The sequence below is a fragment of the Aythya fuligula genome, chromosome 1 (assembly GCF_009819795.1).
Source record: "Aythya fuligula isolate bAytFul2 chromosome 1, bAytFul2.pri, whole genome shotgun sequence".
Classification (NCBI taxonomy): Eukaryota; Metazoa; Chordata; class Aves; order Anseriformes; family Anatidae; genus Aythya; species Aythya fuligula.
The window spans coordinates 88,614,973-88,633,486 of NC_045559.1; the positions used below are offsets into that span (position 1 = coordinate 88,614,973).

Here is an 18,514-nt window from a genome sequence, read left to right on the forward strand (position 1 = left end):
TTTTTTAATCCTTATTTTACACGTGAATTAATAAATGGATAAAATTCTGGATGCATTGAAGGCAGTGGAAAAGCATCAGTAGGACCAATATTTCACCCTTAAAGCTTAAAGTAAAGCAACTCATAATCAAATTCAGTTATACTATATTTTCTGACGTTCTATAGGGTTAGTTGTTTTGGGTTGTTGTTAAATGCTTTCTTTTTCCATCCTGTCAAGTAAAGTAAATATCTGTTATTCCACCCAGGTAATACACTAAGATAGCTAGATATTTTGTCTTTACCCTTATTTTGTGACCAACTCATATTTGGTGTGTCAGTTATCCTCAAAACTTCACCATCAAATATAGTTTACACTTAACTCTGAAATGTGCCCGCTTACTCTTATCTAAATTCAGCCCATTGACTGTGCCAGATATGCACACGAATGCAACAGTAAATAAATTTCGTAGCAGGGCGGTTATCATTAGAATTGCTCAGGCATCCACGGGAAGTGCCAAGACCTTTAAAAAAGCTATCTCAGGCTGGCAAATGTGCCACGGTTGCTGCCCACAGAAAAGTCTGTGGAGAGCTGGTGCAGCACCTTTGGGCCGCCAGTGAGAAGGCTCGGTAGGGAACGTGTGGGAGTGAAGCGGAGAGGATGAAAGTGCCTCAGGGGATGGAGGGTGAGAAGCAGACAGTATAACAACTTCTACAGACTTGTGAGCTTCAGGAAAGCCTGCCAACACTGGAGCATCCGTTAGCCAAAATTCCAGAAGATACAGGGCTTCAGACTGGTAGTTCAGGGGTAGGCTGACTTTAAAGTAAACAGAAGAGCAGATAATTTATTTTATTTTTTTTTCTCAAGCTAGAGCGGGCTTTTGTAACACAATAAACTATGGTTTGATTACTTGCTGCTACTGTTGCAAAACTATTTGATTTCAGAAGGAGATGAGTCTCTGACGCACTTTCTACAGCTTTGCAATTGAAAATTTGGTTGCTGTTGCCTGGATCAGATGATTTAATTTGCTGAACAAACCTTTGCAGCCACAGTATTTCAAGTACGTAACTGTAGGCACACAGGCTTGGCTCCGTTGAAGCTAAAAGAAACTTGTCAGAACAGCCAGTGATTGAGGGCATAAATATTTTATCATCAATCAGGAGAAGATAACCTGAATATCTAGGTCAAATGTGCAGTGCTCAGAGGATACAAGATCATGCTAAATTTTATAGAGAAATTTAGTATAATCCGTGTAACCTTCCCAGATTCTTGGGGATCTTGGGGATCAGTTCGTTTTGTGATAACAATTAAAAGGTGAGGGCTGTGTGTGTTTGGAGGGGATTGTTTTGGTGTGACTTTTTTTGTATGATTTACAGAACGTACAAAAGCCTTTCTGATAACATTGGCTCCCTTGGAAGTGTGCATAAGGCCTTCGATATTCAGTCCATATATGTACATGACGTTGCTGCAGCCGATGTGGACACAGAGAAAAGAAAATGTGTCACTCTGTCAACAGGAGACTTCTGTTCTGGATTGCTTTGTAAAATGAAAGCTGAAGGAAACCTATTGCATTCTCTTGAACATTGACCTGGTTTTGTATTTAGAATCTTTCTGAAACACTTGTCAACAGAAGGGCCCCAGCTTTCAGGGCAGAACGGTTTCTTACCCAGTTAAAGACTGTACAGCAATGACAGATCCATCTTACGTAGGTTTTTCTCTCAGTGATAGAGACAGAAGGCTTAGGACTGCATTTGGTGAATTAAATAGGCCTCAGATGTCATGTTCTTCTGCTGCAGTCGATGTTGAGTGTAAGGTGGCTCATTGCATGAAACAGGAACATAAACCAGGTCAGCACCGAGGTAGTTGCAGGGGAAGCATCCATATAAAACTTCGTTGCTTAGATTTTGAGAGAAGTATGGACTTGCAGAGAAAGCACACAAAGCAAAGGGAGGCAAGCGAGCCCTTGTGATATATTGTGTGCAAAAGATCATCTGTGACCACAGATTTGATTTGGAGTTCAGCCTTTGTCTTTAGATGGGAGGATCTTCTGTGAAGGACGTATCAGGCTGATCAAGCAAAGTTGTCCCCACTGTAACAGTAGCATTCAGGTGTTTCTTTAGCTTAAATGATCATTACAAGAGACTTGTCTAGTATTGTGTTCTGCATAACAGAATCTGTGCTGCTTTTATCATTTTACTTCTTGCTGATGGCTTCTGTCAGAGCGACTATTCTGTGCAGCGCCCTGCTGCAACCAGCAGTATGTCACTGGTGCTAAAATTCCTGAAAATAAAAGTCAACTGAAGAGCTGTGATGATGGGAAGAGAAAAGAGAGGTGCTTATCCTACCTGCCTTACATAGCTGTTGTGCTCCACTCATTTCAGAGGAAACTCAGGTGCCATCAGCTTTCAGATGGCTAAGGTTTGGCCAGACAAATTCCACTGAAAGTGCTGGAATTTTTATTTGTTCCCAGTAATCGTGGGTTCTGTTCTCTTGAAAAGGGCGTAGCTGCTCCTTGAAAGGAGAAAGCACTTGCTTTGTTTGCCTGGGTCTGGCTACTGCCTTCTAAATCGTTTAGCACCCTTGCAAGGAGGGACTGTCTCTTTTATGACAGCAGCTCACCAGGGTGAGCCAGAGGAGGAAGAAGCTTCCTGAGCACAGGGTGGGAGACCAAGTCAACATAAAGCTTTCAGAAGGGGTGGTGATTGAGGATGCTGAGAAGAGCAAGGAGCAGATGCACAGTCAGAGCTCAGGTGGAGAAGGAAAACAAAATGTTTTGCTGTGGCTTTGAGGTGACTGCAGAGTTTCTTGCAGCTCAGGAAGTCCTGTAAATGCTGGTGGTCTTTAAGCAAACCTAAAATAATGAATCTGTGCTGGTAGCACACCATGGGTAGGAGAGGGATGGATTGTGAACTCTCTTATTTTTATTCTGTTTTGCTCAGGAGAAGTGGCAAAAAAAAAATATAAATTCAAGGTTCCTTTTCTAGTTCGTGTTTTAGTGGAACATAGTTCTAGGCTGTAAAAGTTCCTCTGTGTGTTTTTGGTGATGAAGGCACCAAAGAGTTTGATTTTTCCCACTGAGGAAGGAGGGAATGGTTGCTACACAGAGTCAGTGTTTGCTTCTTTGCTTTTAGCTTGAATGCCATTTAAACAACAACCAAGCAGACAGAAGTGTTTAAGAGCACTTATTTTTCTGCCTTTCTAGGTTCCCAAGTAAACATTCAGGACAGATGCTTTAAAATACCTGGTTGTATTTACTTGAAATCTGCAGTTTTGGCTGGAATATATGCTACTGGTCTATACAACTTTGTGTCTAGTCCATCAAAAAGCAGCTGTTTGAAGGAAAAGTGGTTCATGAGCTTTGCTTATCAAGTATGTTTATGATTTTTCAGTCTGATTTTGACGTAGTATTTTACGGATGTTATTGGTGAATTTTTTGTTTCCTTTTGCTCATGTAGAAAGATTTTAGAATGTGCTAAGCAGTTCATACAAGCAATGTTGCACAGGGCACAATTATATGATATAAACAAGAAATATATGCGTCCGTAACTTATGTAGGAGGACAAGGGTCTTCAAAGGGCTGGATGTAGATCAATGCCCAGCCTATTATGTGTGATCAAATAGCCAGCTGCACAAGACCAGAGAGGATGAAGCTTTTTGGTACAGCACCCCCTGTTTGATTTGTTGCAGACACAGAGTACTCTTCATGTGAGATGCAAGTTTGTGGCATCCTCATTTGCACATGTGCATGAAGTTCCTGCACACACATGTTCCTCCCCTCTTATGCATATGGTAGAGCAGCTGGAGCTGCTCTTAACTGCTCCCTTATCACATCCTCATAGACTCATTTAGGTTGGAAAATACTTTCAAGATCGTCAAGTCCAACCATCCACCTAATACTGCAAGTTGACTGATAAACCATGTCCCTACAAGCTGCATCTGCACATCCATTAAATACCTACAGGGATGGCGACCCTGCGACTTTCCTGGGCAGCCTGTCCCAGTGTCTATCCACCCCTTCTGTGAAGAAATTCTTCCTGATACAAATCTAAACCTCCCCTGGTGCAGCTTGGAGGCGTTGCCTTGATTCTTTTGAAAAAGTTTTTGAAAACCACTATGTGAAACATATTCTGAGGCTCAAGCAGCAAGCTTATGAAAAAAAAAATAAATAAAAGGAAAAAAAAATACACCCCCAAGCCAAGTATTATATTTGTATCTATTTGCTGTTGCAGTTGAGGAACTATAAATAAAATGCTTGGCAAGCATCATGTCATAGAGCAGAAGAGCATATATTAAGACGTGCTATAAGGACCAAGTTTTGTAAGGAAATCTCTTCCCCCTCCCTGAAACATTCCCAAGATTTTCAATTGTACATACACAACAATGCCTATATCTGTTCACATATCTCTTTGTATCCTCATCCTTTACTGATACCTTATTCCCTGGGGGGTTCTCAGTGGTGTTATGGGATGGACTAGTGACACTTTGGAACTGATGGTTATTGCTCTTTTTTTTGGCTATGTAAATGTAAGCAGAGAATGCCTTACCTCTCATCCTGTTTATTAACTGATGGCAAGAAAGGTTAATTTAGATTCTTGTTAATCTCGTGCTAACAATGTAAAGAGCTGCAGGCCCAACTTCTGTGTGCTTCTGATTTACTCCAATGCCAGGCAGAACAGAATCAGTCCCTTTTGTGCAAGAAATTTCAGGTTTTGTGCAAGATAAGTTTTAGGAGGGCAGGAGAATGTGTCACAACCCGTGTAGAAAAACTGAGGGAAGAACAGGAGATCATCGGTGAGAGTGAGTGAGTCCAAGTGAAGAACAAAAATGAAGTCTTCTGTTGTGAAGTTGTGAAGCAGAAATGAGAACGCAGGACAAATGATAAATCAGGAGGCCATAAGTGTTTTTAAAGGAGAACAAAAAAAAAAAAAGAACAAAAGAAAAAAAAAAAAAGAAACATGGGCTTGGTGAGGAAGGAGAGAGAACTTGGGAAAGTTTCAAAAGAAGCGTCATTTTTGGACCTGTGGGAGGAGGGAACAGTTTGATGCATAAGAGATAAAGTTTGGTGTTTCATCTTCTGTTTAATTTTTGAGATCGGAGCTATTTCTTACTAAAGTATTTCTAGAGATTCCATAGCCACAAGCATTTTTTCTAATATGCCCAAACTTTACTTAAAAGAATTGATATCCTAATGCTGTTGCCAGTTTCCTGACGAGGTAGTTATTACTGGAATCAACAGTTGTTTCAAGGAAGGCTTGATTTAAGTGTTGTGTAGCTATAGTTGACTGGTATGCGACTTTTGTTTTTCCAGCGAATTTTCTTATCACAGGGCTTTAGTGAGGAGAATAAGGTGGCTTTTTTCTACTGTAGTCTTTTTTTTTTTTTTTTAATATGAGACTCTTGACCTTTCCTCTGAAACAAAATTTGCCTGATGTCAAGATTATCTTATTCAGACATCCCTGGCAGGCATCCATCTTCAAAGATCCGGTATAACCTGCAATACACACATGGTAGCAATGGGGAACTGAAACATCTTGTAGTACATTTTGGGTTATACACATTTCAAACATTAAAGCGATTTGCCTTTCAGGTGGGTAGCAGATCATCACAGGAAATGGATCTAGGTTTATTAGGTCACCATGATTGTTAATTGTTATTACAGGAAAACATCTAGGGCTTGCTGGGCTAAGAGGAGGTCTTGCCCAGAAAGTCCAGTTGCCTTAGTTTATGAATGAGACGTGACAAGTGGGTGAAGTTGGAAAGCAGCTGAAGGTTGCTGGCAGATATATTCTTCTGAGGTCTTCTGGGACTAGCTTAAAACATTCACTGCCTTCTCAGATGAAAGTGTGCATCTTGCAAGTGGTCCTCATCTGTACCCGTGCAAAGTTTTCCAGGTCAGACAGGAGCCACAACTGAAGTTGTTTTGAACCCACTTGACACCGAAAGTTAAGAAACGCTCAGACAATCCAGTCTGGTGACTCGGCTGTGGGGGCAGTAACCTCTGGCTGTGACACTGAAACAAACATCTGGGAGGGGCACAGCAAAACTGCACTGGCCACTTCCAAAGTGATTACACCCTAATAAACCTGGTGTCTTGTCAGAAAGTGGCTGATGTGTGCTATGTTGGCAAGGAAGAATATTTTGTTGTTGTTGTTCAGTAGCTATAACCTCAGCTTGTCATCAGCCTTGTCCCCTTGCTGGCAGCAGTGCTCCCTAGAAACTTATGGAAGAATGTCAAAAGGGTTTTAAGGAGGGGTAGTTGGGCTAATGCCATCAACACTTAGTTTTTAAAGGAGGCATATTGTCCATGAGGGACGTTTGGAAAAAACCTCCATTGCGTTGGGAGGAGGGACCAACAAGGCTTAGCATGGTTGGCGTAGGATAAAGGTCCAAAGGTAAGTCTGCAAAGAGGTAGTGCAAAAAAGTGCAGCATGGCTGCTGCACTTGAAAGAAAGAGCACAGTGGAGGTAAGAGCTAATGAAAGCAGTTCTCTGAGGTAGAAGATGGGGAGATTCACCCTGCTGAAGAGATGGGAGAAGAGTGTTGTCTCAAGATCTGAGTGGTATCTGCTATAATAAAAAAAAATATAGTCAGGGAGGCAAAGGAGAAGTTTGGTATCATGGAGAAAGAAAAGAGGGTTGAAATGTCAACTACAAAGACCAGGGCATGTTGTAAAGAGTCTGGAATCATACTGCATGGAAGCACAGCAGCAATGAAGGCTGAAAGCCTGGCTGCTCAGTAGTTCAGTCTCACAAATGTCAAGTACTGAGGCAGAGAGTACAGTGGTAGCGGAGGCAGTCTGCAAGGTGGCATGCTAGTGTCTGCTCACTCAGGACAGGAACATTCTGTGCTTGAGAGCTGCAAAGTTGTCAACACGAACTAACTACATTAATACAAATGCCAGAAGGGTGGATCTGTAATATGGAATGTCCTGCATCCCACCCAACGTGACTTATTTAGCCCAGTTTCAAGCAGTTTTCACAGGTTTGGCCATGGCTTTCCAGCAGTTGTGCCTGTGTAGTGCAAGCTGGAATTTCCCTCCTCATTTTCTTTTATAGTGTACCACACATGCTTGCATATAATAATAATGTTTTGCTTTATAAGATTCTACTGCATCAAGTCATTCACCAGGTCTTTTGATTTTCTTGTGTTCAACAGGAAATAGCCCGTCATCTCCGACCTGGAACTCTGCGTGCTGTCTTTGGGAAGAACAAGATTCAGAATGCTGTCCACTGCACAGACCTCCCTGAAGATGGACTTCTGGAGGTAAGAGCTGCTACATAAACATATGCTTTTATATTGTAGGAAATTTTAAGTGAAAAGGTGAGCTTGACACTATTTTAAGCTGTTCAAGTGTTTTATATGTGGAATAGCCTTGCTGGAGACCGGTGAACAATGAGAAACAAAAGCAAAGAGCTTATTAAGGGCAATTAACTCATTTAATTAGGATACTGTAAAAACGTATCCAGGCACTTTTCTTGAGCAAATATAGTACAATAAAATACTTGCTGAAATGAAAGTTAAGTCTTCTGTGTGGCTGAATGTATACTTGCAACTGGATACCAACGCCTAACAGTGTTTCTGTAAGGACATCTTCTTGGATAACCACCGTCACTCCCAGTCTGGATTGTCTCTACAGAGAGCTTGTGTTGAGCCAGGGATATCACAGGCTCTAGGGATTCAAGTTCTCCACATAGGCAATGGTTTTCTTGGTAGATGGTGATAATTATGCACATCAGTTGGAACTTCCTGTGTTTTATGGTAACTTACTAATTATTACTTGATGTTGGTGTTGTATGCTTATATTAAAGTTCAATAAAATGAGAAAAAATAAATTAAGGGAGTTCATAAAGACATAAGTACTCACTGTGAAACCCAGAACAAGCTGACTCACCTAGTGCCATACCCCAAAGATGAGGTCTGAACAAGGGGGGCTGAAGTGTTGTGTCAGCATATCTTGGATGTGTCTCTTCATCACTGCGGATGTTTCTCCAGTGCTTGCATAGCTTCTGTTGTACTTCCTACGTGTATTTGCGAGTGGTTTGCTGTCAGAGTGTATCACTATGATGGAGCAGCAAGAGTTTTCCTAGCTTGGATAATTTTATGCTGCCAAAAGTGTTTTTTCATTGAGGGAAGAGGAAGAGCTAACTGCGTCATGATCTCCCTTCATGAAGTAAAATTAGATGTGTGGGTTAAAGTGCTGTTTGCCAGGAAATTGCATCTAGCTTAAAGAGTAGCATAGTGTTAACTGAGAATTGCAGCCAACATCGACAAAGTTAAAGCTTTTTAAACCGTTTCCAAGCTGTCATTAAAAGTTGACAACTTTTCATTTCTGCCCAAGGTGTCTGGATTTAAACAAGCAAACAGGTATTTATCACCATGTGCCTAAAATCTATCCGTCATGGCTTTTAGATGGCAGCAGTAAAAAGGTGTAACCTACAAGGGAAAAATAAGTCTCATCAACACTGACAAGGCATTTTAGTACTTCAGCAGAATTCTCTCTCGTGTTCAGTCTGTCTCCTTTATGCTGCCTACAGGTGCAAAGCAGCTAAAACCCCATTTTGCTGGTGGTTTAAAATGAGTATATAGCTACTGTGAGCAAGGTGTGTGGGACAAAGCAGTTGAACTGCTTCTCCAAAACAAAAATTAAGGCTGGAGTTCCTTCTCAAGTGGAAGTTCTCCACTACCTGTGTTTGTCCTTTGAATCCCACAGCCTATTCAAAACTTCTTGATCTAGTATTGCTCTTGACTGCACACTTCGCAGTTCCCATGGCAGACTGGTCATTTTAACAGTTTGTTGTTTTTCCATCTAAATCTAAATCTTTCTCTCTCTATTTTTTAAAATTATTTATTTTTTAACTTAGGCATAATTGTACATGGAGTGTGGTTCTTCATCTGTCTGTAGTTTCTTATATACAGTCCATGTTAAACCAGCAATTTTAAAGGACATCAGTTAGCGTTCTTTAATGAATGTGACAGAGCAGCAAATGTTTTATTGTCAATGTTTAGCAAATTAATGTTGTCATGTAAAATATGGAGACCTTTTTACTGCTGGAACTGTACGTTTTGGAGTTTCCTTAAATCTGTGTTTTGTAGGAAATTTAACTTCCTGAAAATGTTGTAGGTAAGCAAAATTAAAAAACAAAACAAAACAAAACAAAAACTTCTGGATTTGTTTAAGTGGAAGAGCTTGTCACAGCTGATGAAGAAGAAATGATACAGTATGTGCAGAGATAATCCTTGTGAGAGACTTCCTTCAGAAGCTTTTCTGTGGGAGGACCTCAAAACGAGTCACAGATACCTGATTTGCTTGTCAAGCAGAAATCAGACCTTCCACACTCTGAGCCCCAGTAGCTGTAACAGTGCCACATGCGCTGGGCTAGAGCAGAGCGACTCTGTGGCGTGCAAGACAACCATAGAAAGAAACTTCAGCCAAAGGCACTGGGACAAACTGATGTTTTTAAGAAATATGCCATTCAGTGAGTGATAGTGAGTGTTTTAATTCTTTAATGGATAACTGAATATTTTAATGTATTGAGTTTAACGGAGCAATTATCCCCAGCCTCAGAGGAGGTGAACTCAGATAAGGAGCTTGTTGTAGAGGAGAAGGACCTCGGCAGTCTTGTGTTGGCTTGGTGTCCACATGTAGCAGTGGAACTTGATTCTTTCAGCAGTGTTAGTGTGCACTCGTCATGTCCATGTTCTGGTAGCAGATGTTGTTATTGCTGAGATGTTAAGTCTGCTGCTCCAATAAAAACTTTACAATATCATTGCTGGATAACAGATTAGTAGAGAGGGAGTCTGGAGTAAGTGTACCCCTGCTATATCTTTATAGACTGAAATTTCAGAGAGAAATCTAGGCTACTGGGTTTGTACTACAAAGATGAACGATCCTTTTTAAAACCCCGATGAAAATGATTTAATCATTAGCAATCTCTTTCATTTCTTCGGGTGGCATTGTTTGTACAGTGTTACTGCTCTGTTTCAGATATGACTCAGTATAGCTTGAAACCCCAGACTCTATGCAAATTATTGCATTCCTTTTTGCTGATGGAAAAGGTAAGTTTGGGATCTGAATTCAGGCCAAAGAACCTCAGTTTCATTTTTAACTCTGGTGCTGATTTTATGTGAGCTTGGCCAAGCCACTTTTCAAATTTTGGCATGGAAGTGTTTGGCTCTGAAATTCTGTATGAAGATGCTCTGACTTATATTTATCTTCTCCAAAACGAAATACTAAATGCAACTAGTTTTAGAACAGAAATTGCAGAAGCTTTAGTACAAATAATGGCATGAAATTGTTAACACTGTTTTTTTGTTGTTGTTTTTTTTTTCCTACTTACTAACACATCGAACTTTTCTATTTATTTTTTTAATATTTTTATTTTTTCTTTGCAGAATAGGAAATAGCTTAATTACTCTTCTGAATCCTTCCATGTTCTGCACCTCCCCTAAGACCAATAATTTTTATTTTATTTTATTTTTTTTGAGAGAGAGAGGATGCTGTGTTGTAAGCTTTCTGAAACTCTTGGTCAACCAGAGAGCTAGGCCTTAGCCAACTGCTACAGGCCCAAAAGCAGGCAGAGCCAGTCTGATAGACAGTGAATAATGCTGTTTACTGCCTTTGATTCAGAGCTCCTGTACAACCTTTAACATATCTATGGCTGAATCATCCCTTTCCAGATGTTCCCATTTCCAATGCAGCCTCTTCTTACAGGCTGAAGAGCTGCAGAGTAGATCCTCCAGTATCTCGGAGCTTGAAATGAGCCCAGCGGGTTTGTACAAAGACAGCCTTAGCTGCGTCTGTCAGCCAGCGTGCAGACTACTTACACTACTAATGCTAAAACAGCTTATTAGGGGTCCCTGCCACAGCCCCAGCTCTGTTGTGGCCTCATGTTGTGTGTGCACACCTGCAGGGTAAGCAGTGCCCTGAGGAGCTTAACTGTTTAGAGGAGATGAGTTGGATAACTGAGGATCAGGTGCTTGCTGAAGTTAATAGTCAAACTCTAGGTAACTTCAGTGGTTCATACTTAGTTGATGGTCACTAGAAAGGGAAGGTAGTGAACTTTCTCCCCAAAATCATGACCAAGGAAGGAGTACTTGGGGGAAGGAGAGAGAGCAACTCTCAACTCTTTTCTCAGGAACAAGGGCTAATTAACCAGGGATCAGCTTACACACCTAGTTTTAGAACAATGTGTGTTTAATTAATGCAGTGCAGTAGTTTTCCAGTGTTTTCTGTTGGACTCCTTTTCCATGTACCTGGAAAAAGGAAAGTTCACTTTTTAATCTAAAAAACAAGCAAACAAACAAGCCAAACCCCGAAAACCAAACAGCAGCACTCGCTCCCACCAGTTTGACCCTTAACTCCTGTCTTTGTTCTACAAACTACTTCATGTTTTGGGCAGTGACTGAAGCATATCAGAGTTAATGAATAACTCACTTTGGCGCAGGAGATGAGGGGAGATGCAGTTGAGTCTAAAATGCAACTGGCCATGTGGAAAAATCTGTGTATTTTCAGTTGTAAAGCTGTAACTACTTTTTTTTTCTTGGTATGCAGATACAAGAGGAAGGAGAATATTGCCCTGAATGCTCTTGGATGAGCACTTTGACTTACTGGGCCAGGCGCTTATTTATTGATTTCATATACTTGTGTGTCTTCTGTCAGTACAAAATGTATTTTCACAAGTGACAATGGACAGACACAAATAGCTCAGAACAGTCTGTTTTCTCAGCTTTGCTGTAAGTTTTCCATTGTAATGGGGAGAGGAGAGGAAGGAGGAAGTAGAGAAAGGATTCTGTTAGACATGGAGTGTTTACGAGATGGTGGGGTTTCACAGGTAACAGCTAAAGCCACACATTCTTTATTTTTCATATCCTGATGTTGTTGCCTAGGATATTTGTTCAGAGCAGGGGTTTGCATTTGTTTCCCAAATACAGAGCAGGTGCCACTCTACGTCTTGTCAGGTTTTTTCTATTTTATGTAAAGCAAGTACTATTTCAACCAAGCAAACAATTACAGTATTCACCTGGATTCATATTCCATCTGAATAGAGCAAGGACTGGAACATGCATGTTTTCTATGCCAAATACATTCTCTTTTTAACAGACCAGGGACAGTTTTGCATCTACGCACTGACTCAACTCACCGTCTTGGACCTGAGGAACATTTCTGATAAGTGTCTTGTTGAAATAAGCGTTTGCAAACTATCAGATCTAATGAATCAGCATTCCCTAGTCAAACAAGTTTTCTTGAAATTAGTCATTTCTAGGCTAGTTTTAATTGAAGTACTTGATATAAAGTGCTGTGGCTAATAGGCTTTATGATTTATATGTCCCCTTAAAGAAGTGAAAGAAAATTAAAAATCAGTCAGTGAAGGTCTCACATCACTGGAGGTAAAATGAATGAACTCTCCACAGGAGGTGGTGCTGTACGCACACCTTAGCTCCTTGTTATCTTAAATGGCAGAACACTTTCCAGATTATGCAGGAATCCATGTAATCTGAAGACATTAAAAAACTGCTACCCTAGACCCTCAGTTACTACAAAACCAGTATTTGGGGATTTTGTCGTGCTCGGCCTGCAAATTGTTGCTCGAACTGTGCAGTTCAAGGTATTTTTGTTCCTGAAGGGCATTTGTACTGCAGCCAGACACTTGGGGGGCGATAGACTGCATGCCTCTGGGGTAACCTGAAAGGTCTCCTCATTGAGATGCAGCCTGAGTGTCCGAGCTGTCCACGTGAGCTTTATCTTCCTGTGCCATCCTGTATGGGGCAGAGTCGGTCTCCTGGGGCTTCTTTGCATTGCTGAAAAATGCTGTCATACCTGTATATACATGTGTGTGTGTACATAAATACATATAGGGAGAGGATGCTGCCATTGGTGCAACAACATGGTCGAAATGTGAATTTTGGGTGGGATAACCTCCCCATTGCTGAGGGAGATAACGTTATTAGGTGACTAATTCTTCCAGTGGCCGATAACATGGCAAGTGCTGTGGGAGTGTGCTTACCTGTGCCTTTGTGTGTCTGGTAGGCCATGTATGAAACAGCAGAGGAGGGTGAGCTGCTCAGCCAGTTTTTATGGGAGTGGAGGATGTGCCAGCTTTCTTCTGGGTCTTGTGTCTCCGTCAGTGCTCTTTCCACTGACTCCTCAGAGCTCCACACGGCTGCCGGGTGCTGTTGGGGGCAGAACTACTGCTGGAAGCTCTTCTTTCCCCTGCACAGCCTCACACCGGTGAGATGGGCTTACTGTTTCTGAGCAAACAAGTAGTACCATCCACCTGCACAGGCTACCTGTGGTGGTCTGACAGGCAGAGACTCGGACAAGTTCTGGCAGTAGGAAGTTCAGCTGGTTGAATCCAGCCTCGGGGAGATGGGAGGCAATGTCATACGATAAGCAGTGACAGGATGGGCCAGTTCACCAGATGCATTTTGTCCAGACAAGTGCTGTGGGCGATGCAAAACAGCACTGTTTTTCTTGGACTCTGTATTACCTAAGTGCTCTGATGAGTGTTAAGAGCTGTGCTGCTCCTGGGCTTTTAGCGCAGCTGCCTTCCACCTGCCAGAAGCCAGCTGTACCTTGCTCTGGTTTTCCAAACAGTGCCGTGAGAAGCACACCTTGTACCTCCTTTCCCTTTGCGTTTATTTGAGGAGGCTGGGAGGAGGGGGTTGTTCTAGCAAGCTGTTCAGAGTGGCCGGGGAGGCACTCACCTTGCGGCGGGGGAACACGACAGATGCATCCCATAACCATTTCCCTAAGCACGGAGTCCTGTTACAGAAGCACTCTGCTCCCTGCCAACTCGCCTTTCTCTGCTCGCTGCTTTCTTTCCTGCCCGCTGCCATTGTCTCGACACGTGGGTGTGCTGCAAGGTGGTGGCTATCATCCACCCTGGAAATGCTGTTGTGCCAGCAGGGAGCTGGTCGCTGGGTTTAGGTTGTAACAGTTTAGGACGGAAGGCATCAGAGGGATGCGGCTCTGTTACACTAATCTTGTTGGTGCATCAAGGTATAGTCCAAGCAATTTAATAAAGCATGTCAATGAGTAACTCTCAGAAGCGTCAATGTGCTTACTGTGGAATTTGTGTATGTCACATTCTGAACAAAGGTCTCCTGCATTGCTTGTTACCGATTAACTTGTCTGGTATTATGCAAGCTGCCTCTACCAGCTGAGAACTAACTCTCCCCATTCACAGGGCAGCGCAGCTTGTAAAACATTACACAGCAGAAGTGCATAGCATGGCAATGAACCTTTCACTGAGGGCATTTCAGCCGTACAGCATTTCCCTCAGGAGTCTTTAAAATATTAATAAAGAAGCCATTGTTTCACTCAGTCATACGGCAATTTTGCAATGAAGTCTTCTATTAGGGGCCCATACTGAGCTGCATAATCCAGGGTAAGATGCTTTTAATAATTTCCAGTGAAAAAAAAATACAAAATTGGAAGGTTTGAGTTGTTGGTTTTGTTTTGTTTTGTTTTTCAAGTTTTCATCAAAACACTATTTTTGGCTGTCATTTGGAAATTTCAGTCTCTCCTGGTACAAAATGATTTCTAGAGAGACCTGTCAGATAATGGTTATTATGATTCAAGTGCGTCTCCATTTTAACTTTTTGACACTTTTTACCCAACAGCTGTGAGAACAGGTTGGAAAGAATCTGGAGTGTAGGAAAACTTCATCTCATTTGGTGATGTTTTTGCATATCAGCAAATGTTAGCCAGCACTGGAATTCTGTCTCAAAACGTTTCCTGAGGCTGTATATACACTTATAGAGAGAATTAAGTAATCTTTTTGTGTAGGCCCATCTGAAAAGAAATTAAAATTAAAAATAGCAATAATAGAGAGATGGATTTTGAACACATGTTGGTGATTTATCCTTTTTTAAAATTAAATTATGATATTATTGGGTCACTTGCAGCCTAATTTTGAACATCAGTTGTATAATTATTATACTTGTGGGCCAGACAGGCAAACTAAACTAGAACCTTGTTTAAACAGAGTTGTGAAATAGTTGAGCTCTTGTGCTTCCTCTTCTGGGTAAGATCCGAGGTCCAGCTGCCCCTCGCTCTGCCAAGTCGGAGGTTTATAAGTGCCAGAGAGGAGAAGTTAACGAGTGTGAACCAAGCAGCTCCCAAAGCTCTTTAAGTTTCACCTTACCCCGGAGGTAACCTATGTGATAAACAGGGCTTGGCTTTTGGCATGTGTCCATGTTGCACTGAGCAAGGTAATTTTGCAGAGGGGAGGTCAAGGCAGAGGGACAGCTTTGCACTTCTTTATAATTCATCTGAGGCCCAGTTTGTGTCTTTGAGAGCACTGCTGTCTTCTTTCGCTTGACATATTCTCATTTTGAACCAAAAACCTCAGGTCCTATTTCCTCTACCCCTGTGCTGAAGTACAACAGCAATTTATGTGCAACTCAGCTGCTCTGTGGGCAGACTAAAGGAAAGAGGAGAGAGAAAAGCCTGCGGTAATACCTCATACAGCAAAACCAATAAGCAGTGCTGTCAGTTGTGCAGAAGCATGGTATCTCCTTTTGTTTCTTAAGCAAGGAGTTCTGCACCTTTTCTCATGGTAAGAGAAGCACTGTTTTCATGTAGTGCACACTGCTGGGTGGTGCAAATATATTTTTACATGAATTCCTGTTACCGACCTCAGCCAGCTGTGCCTCCCACCTCTCTCTCAGAGGTCAGGTAGGTAAATAATTAGCTATATTTGTACTTCCTGTATAGCGTTTGCACCTTCTCTCATCAATGCAACTCTCTTGACTGGATACTCTAAACTAGCAGTAATTATTAAGTCAGCCATCTGCATATATGTGTTGAAATGTACATGGAGCGTGAGGGTTGAGCGGGGGAACAAATCCAAACTTGTGTTAATATGGATACAAGACTGCACAGATGCTTTCCTGTCCAGCATACATGTAGATCCTAATGATGAGGGTTATCTTGAGTTAGGAGTTTATCAAGCTCCAGAAACCACTTTGTCTTTCATTATTAATAATAAGCAATTAATCAAAGTGTGGTATCATTATCAGTGTCGGTTTTGTGTTGTGTTGTGATAACACTGCAGGCTCAGGCCCTGTGCATAATGACCGTGTGCTAGCAGCTGTGCCAGTCAGAATGGTGATGGTCACCTGAAAGGATGTTGGCCATAGTCTAGGGCTCTTTGAAGTCACCAGCATCTTCTGGCTTCAGTAAGAGCAGGATTGTCCCTCTCCCTCCTTAACCCTGAAGTGCATTGGTGTAGAGATGGGGAATGATAAATCTGTAAGTATATCATGTTACCATGTGGGCAAGTTTCCCTCTGTGTTGATCTCAGTAGTAGTTATTGCCGTTGTGTTGGAGAGGGACAGTGTGCCGAGAGTAGCTAGCCACAATCTGGGAACTGTGGCCTGCCTGGTTTACTCAGTCCAGCTATTGAACGGGGACGTGGTCAGCCAGGTGCCAGGAGTCTGGTCCTGTCATGACAGTTTGGGGTTCAGACCACAGCAGGAGTGTTGTAATCGCAGAGGATCTCTGAGACTTGAAACAAGCTCTTGGCCTCCCCATACTGACCTGTCCCAGAGGGGTATGGAGCTTTCTAGGCTCAGTGGCCTCATCCAGAAGGCACTTTGAACACGACTCTGTGGGAGGGTTGCCACTGCCTGGGCAGGATGATTCCTGTCAGCACAGAGAGCCATGGTCTGCACAGGGGCTTGTGATGGTGCATGCAAGGCCACTGCTTGTGGATGGGGTGGTGTTCTTGTTTTGTTGGGCTTTTGTAGGGTGTTACAGAGTCACAGAATGATGGAATGTCCCAAATTGGAAGGGACCCACGAGGATCATTGGGTCCAACTCCTGGCTCCACACAGGACCATCCAGAAATCAGACCCTATGCCTGAGAGCGTTGTCCAAATGCTTTTTGAACTCCGTCAGGCTCCATGCCATGACCACTGCTCTGGGCAGCCTGTCCCAGTGCCCGACCACCTCTGGGTGCAGACCCTTTCCCTAACCCCCAGCCTGACCCTCCCCTGTCCCAGCTCCATGCCGTCCCCTCGGGTCCTGTCGCTGTCCCCAGAGAGCAGAGCTCAGCGCCTGCCCCTCCGCTCCCCTCCTGAGGGAGCTGCAGGCCGCCATGAGGCCTCCCCTCAGCCTGCTCTGCCCTGGGCTCAACAAACCAAGGGACCTCAGCTGCTCCTCACACATCGTGCCCTCCAGACCCTTCACCATCTTGGTAGCCCTCCTTTGGACACTCCTTAAAAGTTGTATGTCCTTTTTATGCTGTGGTGCCCTGAACTGCACACAGGTGAGGCCGCACTAGCACAGAGCAGAGCAGGACAACCCCTTCCCTCCACTGGCTGGCTGTTAGTCTGGTCTGTCATGACTCTCACCTTGTTGCCAGGTGTAGCCTGTTGGGTCTCATGGCCAAATGCTTCCTTGCAGAACATCTTGGTTGCCCAGGAAGAGCTGTAAATGATGGCTGCCTTCTGCTTTATTTATTTGCTTGTTGCTTCCTCACCTGAGTACATGGCGTGGGTGAAAACAAGTTCTTGTTCTCACTTTGTGACCGCTTCCTCCTGTATTTGCATTAATCTGTCAGCTCAGGACCGCGACTTTCCATGCTCTCAGAGTAGGTTGGAGAGCCTTAAGTCGCTACTGGCAAGAAGCCCTCATGGTGTCTGTGGCATTGGAGAGCTTTACCAAGATACTTCAGGTGCTGGCAGCAGGGGCCTCTTTCAGAGTTTTTATCCAGCATTCAGGACATGGTTGCAACTTGTGCCCTTTTATCAACACCCGTGTTGTTGCACCTAGCATCTTGTCTGTACCGAAGGTGACTGGTTCAAGGGTGTCACAAGCATGTTTGTAAGAGCTCCTCAGCTTTGAGGCAGGCAAGATATATGTCCCTCAAGATATAGGTGAAACGCAGAGGCAGTGATCCTGGTGGCTCAGTGAGTTACTTGGGAACCTTGTGAAAGCCGTACTTGCTGCCATGTTGTAGTTTTTTCATGTGAGGTGGGTGCCAGAACCTTCCACTTTGTTTTTTTCGAGTGGCTCTTCCAGGCCAGTGAGCTTTCCTGATGGTGACCAAAGAGCAGGGCTTCTGGTGAGAGAGCCCTGGGATAATATGTTCCACCTCAGCTACCGAGCAGTTAGCTTATGCCATGGAGTAGCAAGATTTACTGAAACTGTACCTTCTTAGCGGGCCTGCGGATATCTGTGCTTCAGAAATCAGTGGCTTGAGTCAGCACATTAGTTATGCGCTGTGTATAAGCAATGTTTCTTTGTTATGTTAAATAAGCTTTTGGTTTCACTTGTTTTTCTTGTACTGTTACAGAGTCAATAGCATAAATCTTGCTTTCTTGGCGTTTTGTTTGTTGTGTCATAGTGGTGATTGTCACGTCCTCTCATTTATACCCGGCTTGAAGTTCAGATTTCTCTAATGTACTGTTCAATTTCCAAACAGCTTCCATTGCTCTTCTCTTACCATATTTTCTGAGTTGATCGTAACCATACACAGTGTTTGAGATGACTCTGTTATCAGCATGTAGTATAAAGGCAGGATATCTACTG

At 42.8% G+C, this 18,514-nt stretch overlaps 1 protein-coding gene across 1 annotated transcript in view; it reads left to right on the forward strand.

Moving 5' to 3' along the window:
• NME7 (NME/NM23 family member 7) overlaps positions 1–18,514 on the forward strand; it is a 93,124-nt gene that overhangs the window by 69,009 nt on the left and 5,601 nt on the right. The window contains exon 11 of the mRNA XM_032184243.1: positions 7,132–7,239. Coding sequence (XP_032040134.1) covers positions 7,132–7,239 — 108 coding nt within the window. The remainder of the gene's footprint in view (positions 1–7,131; positions 7,240–18,514) is intronic.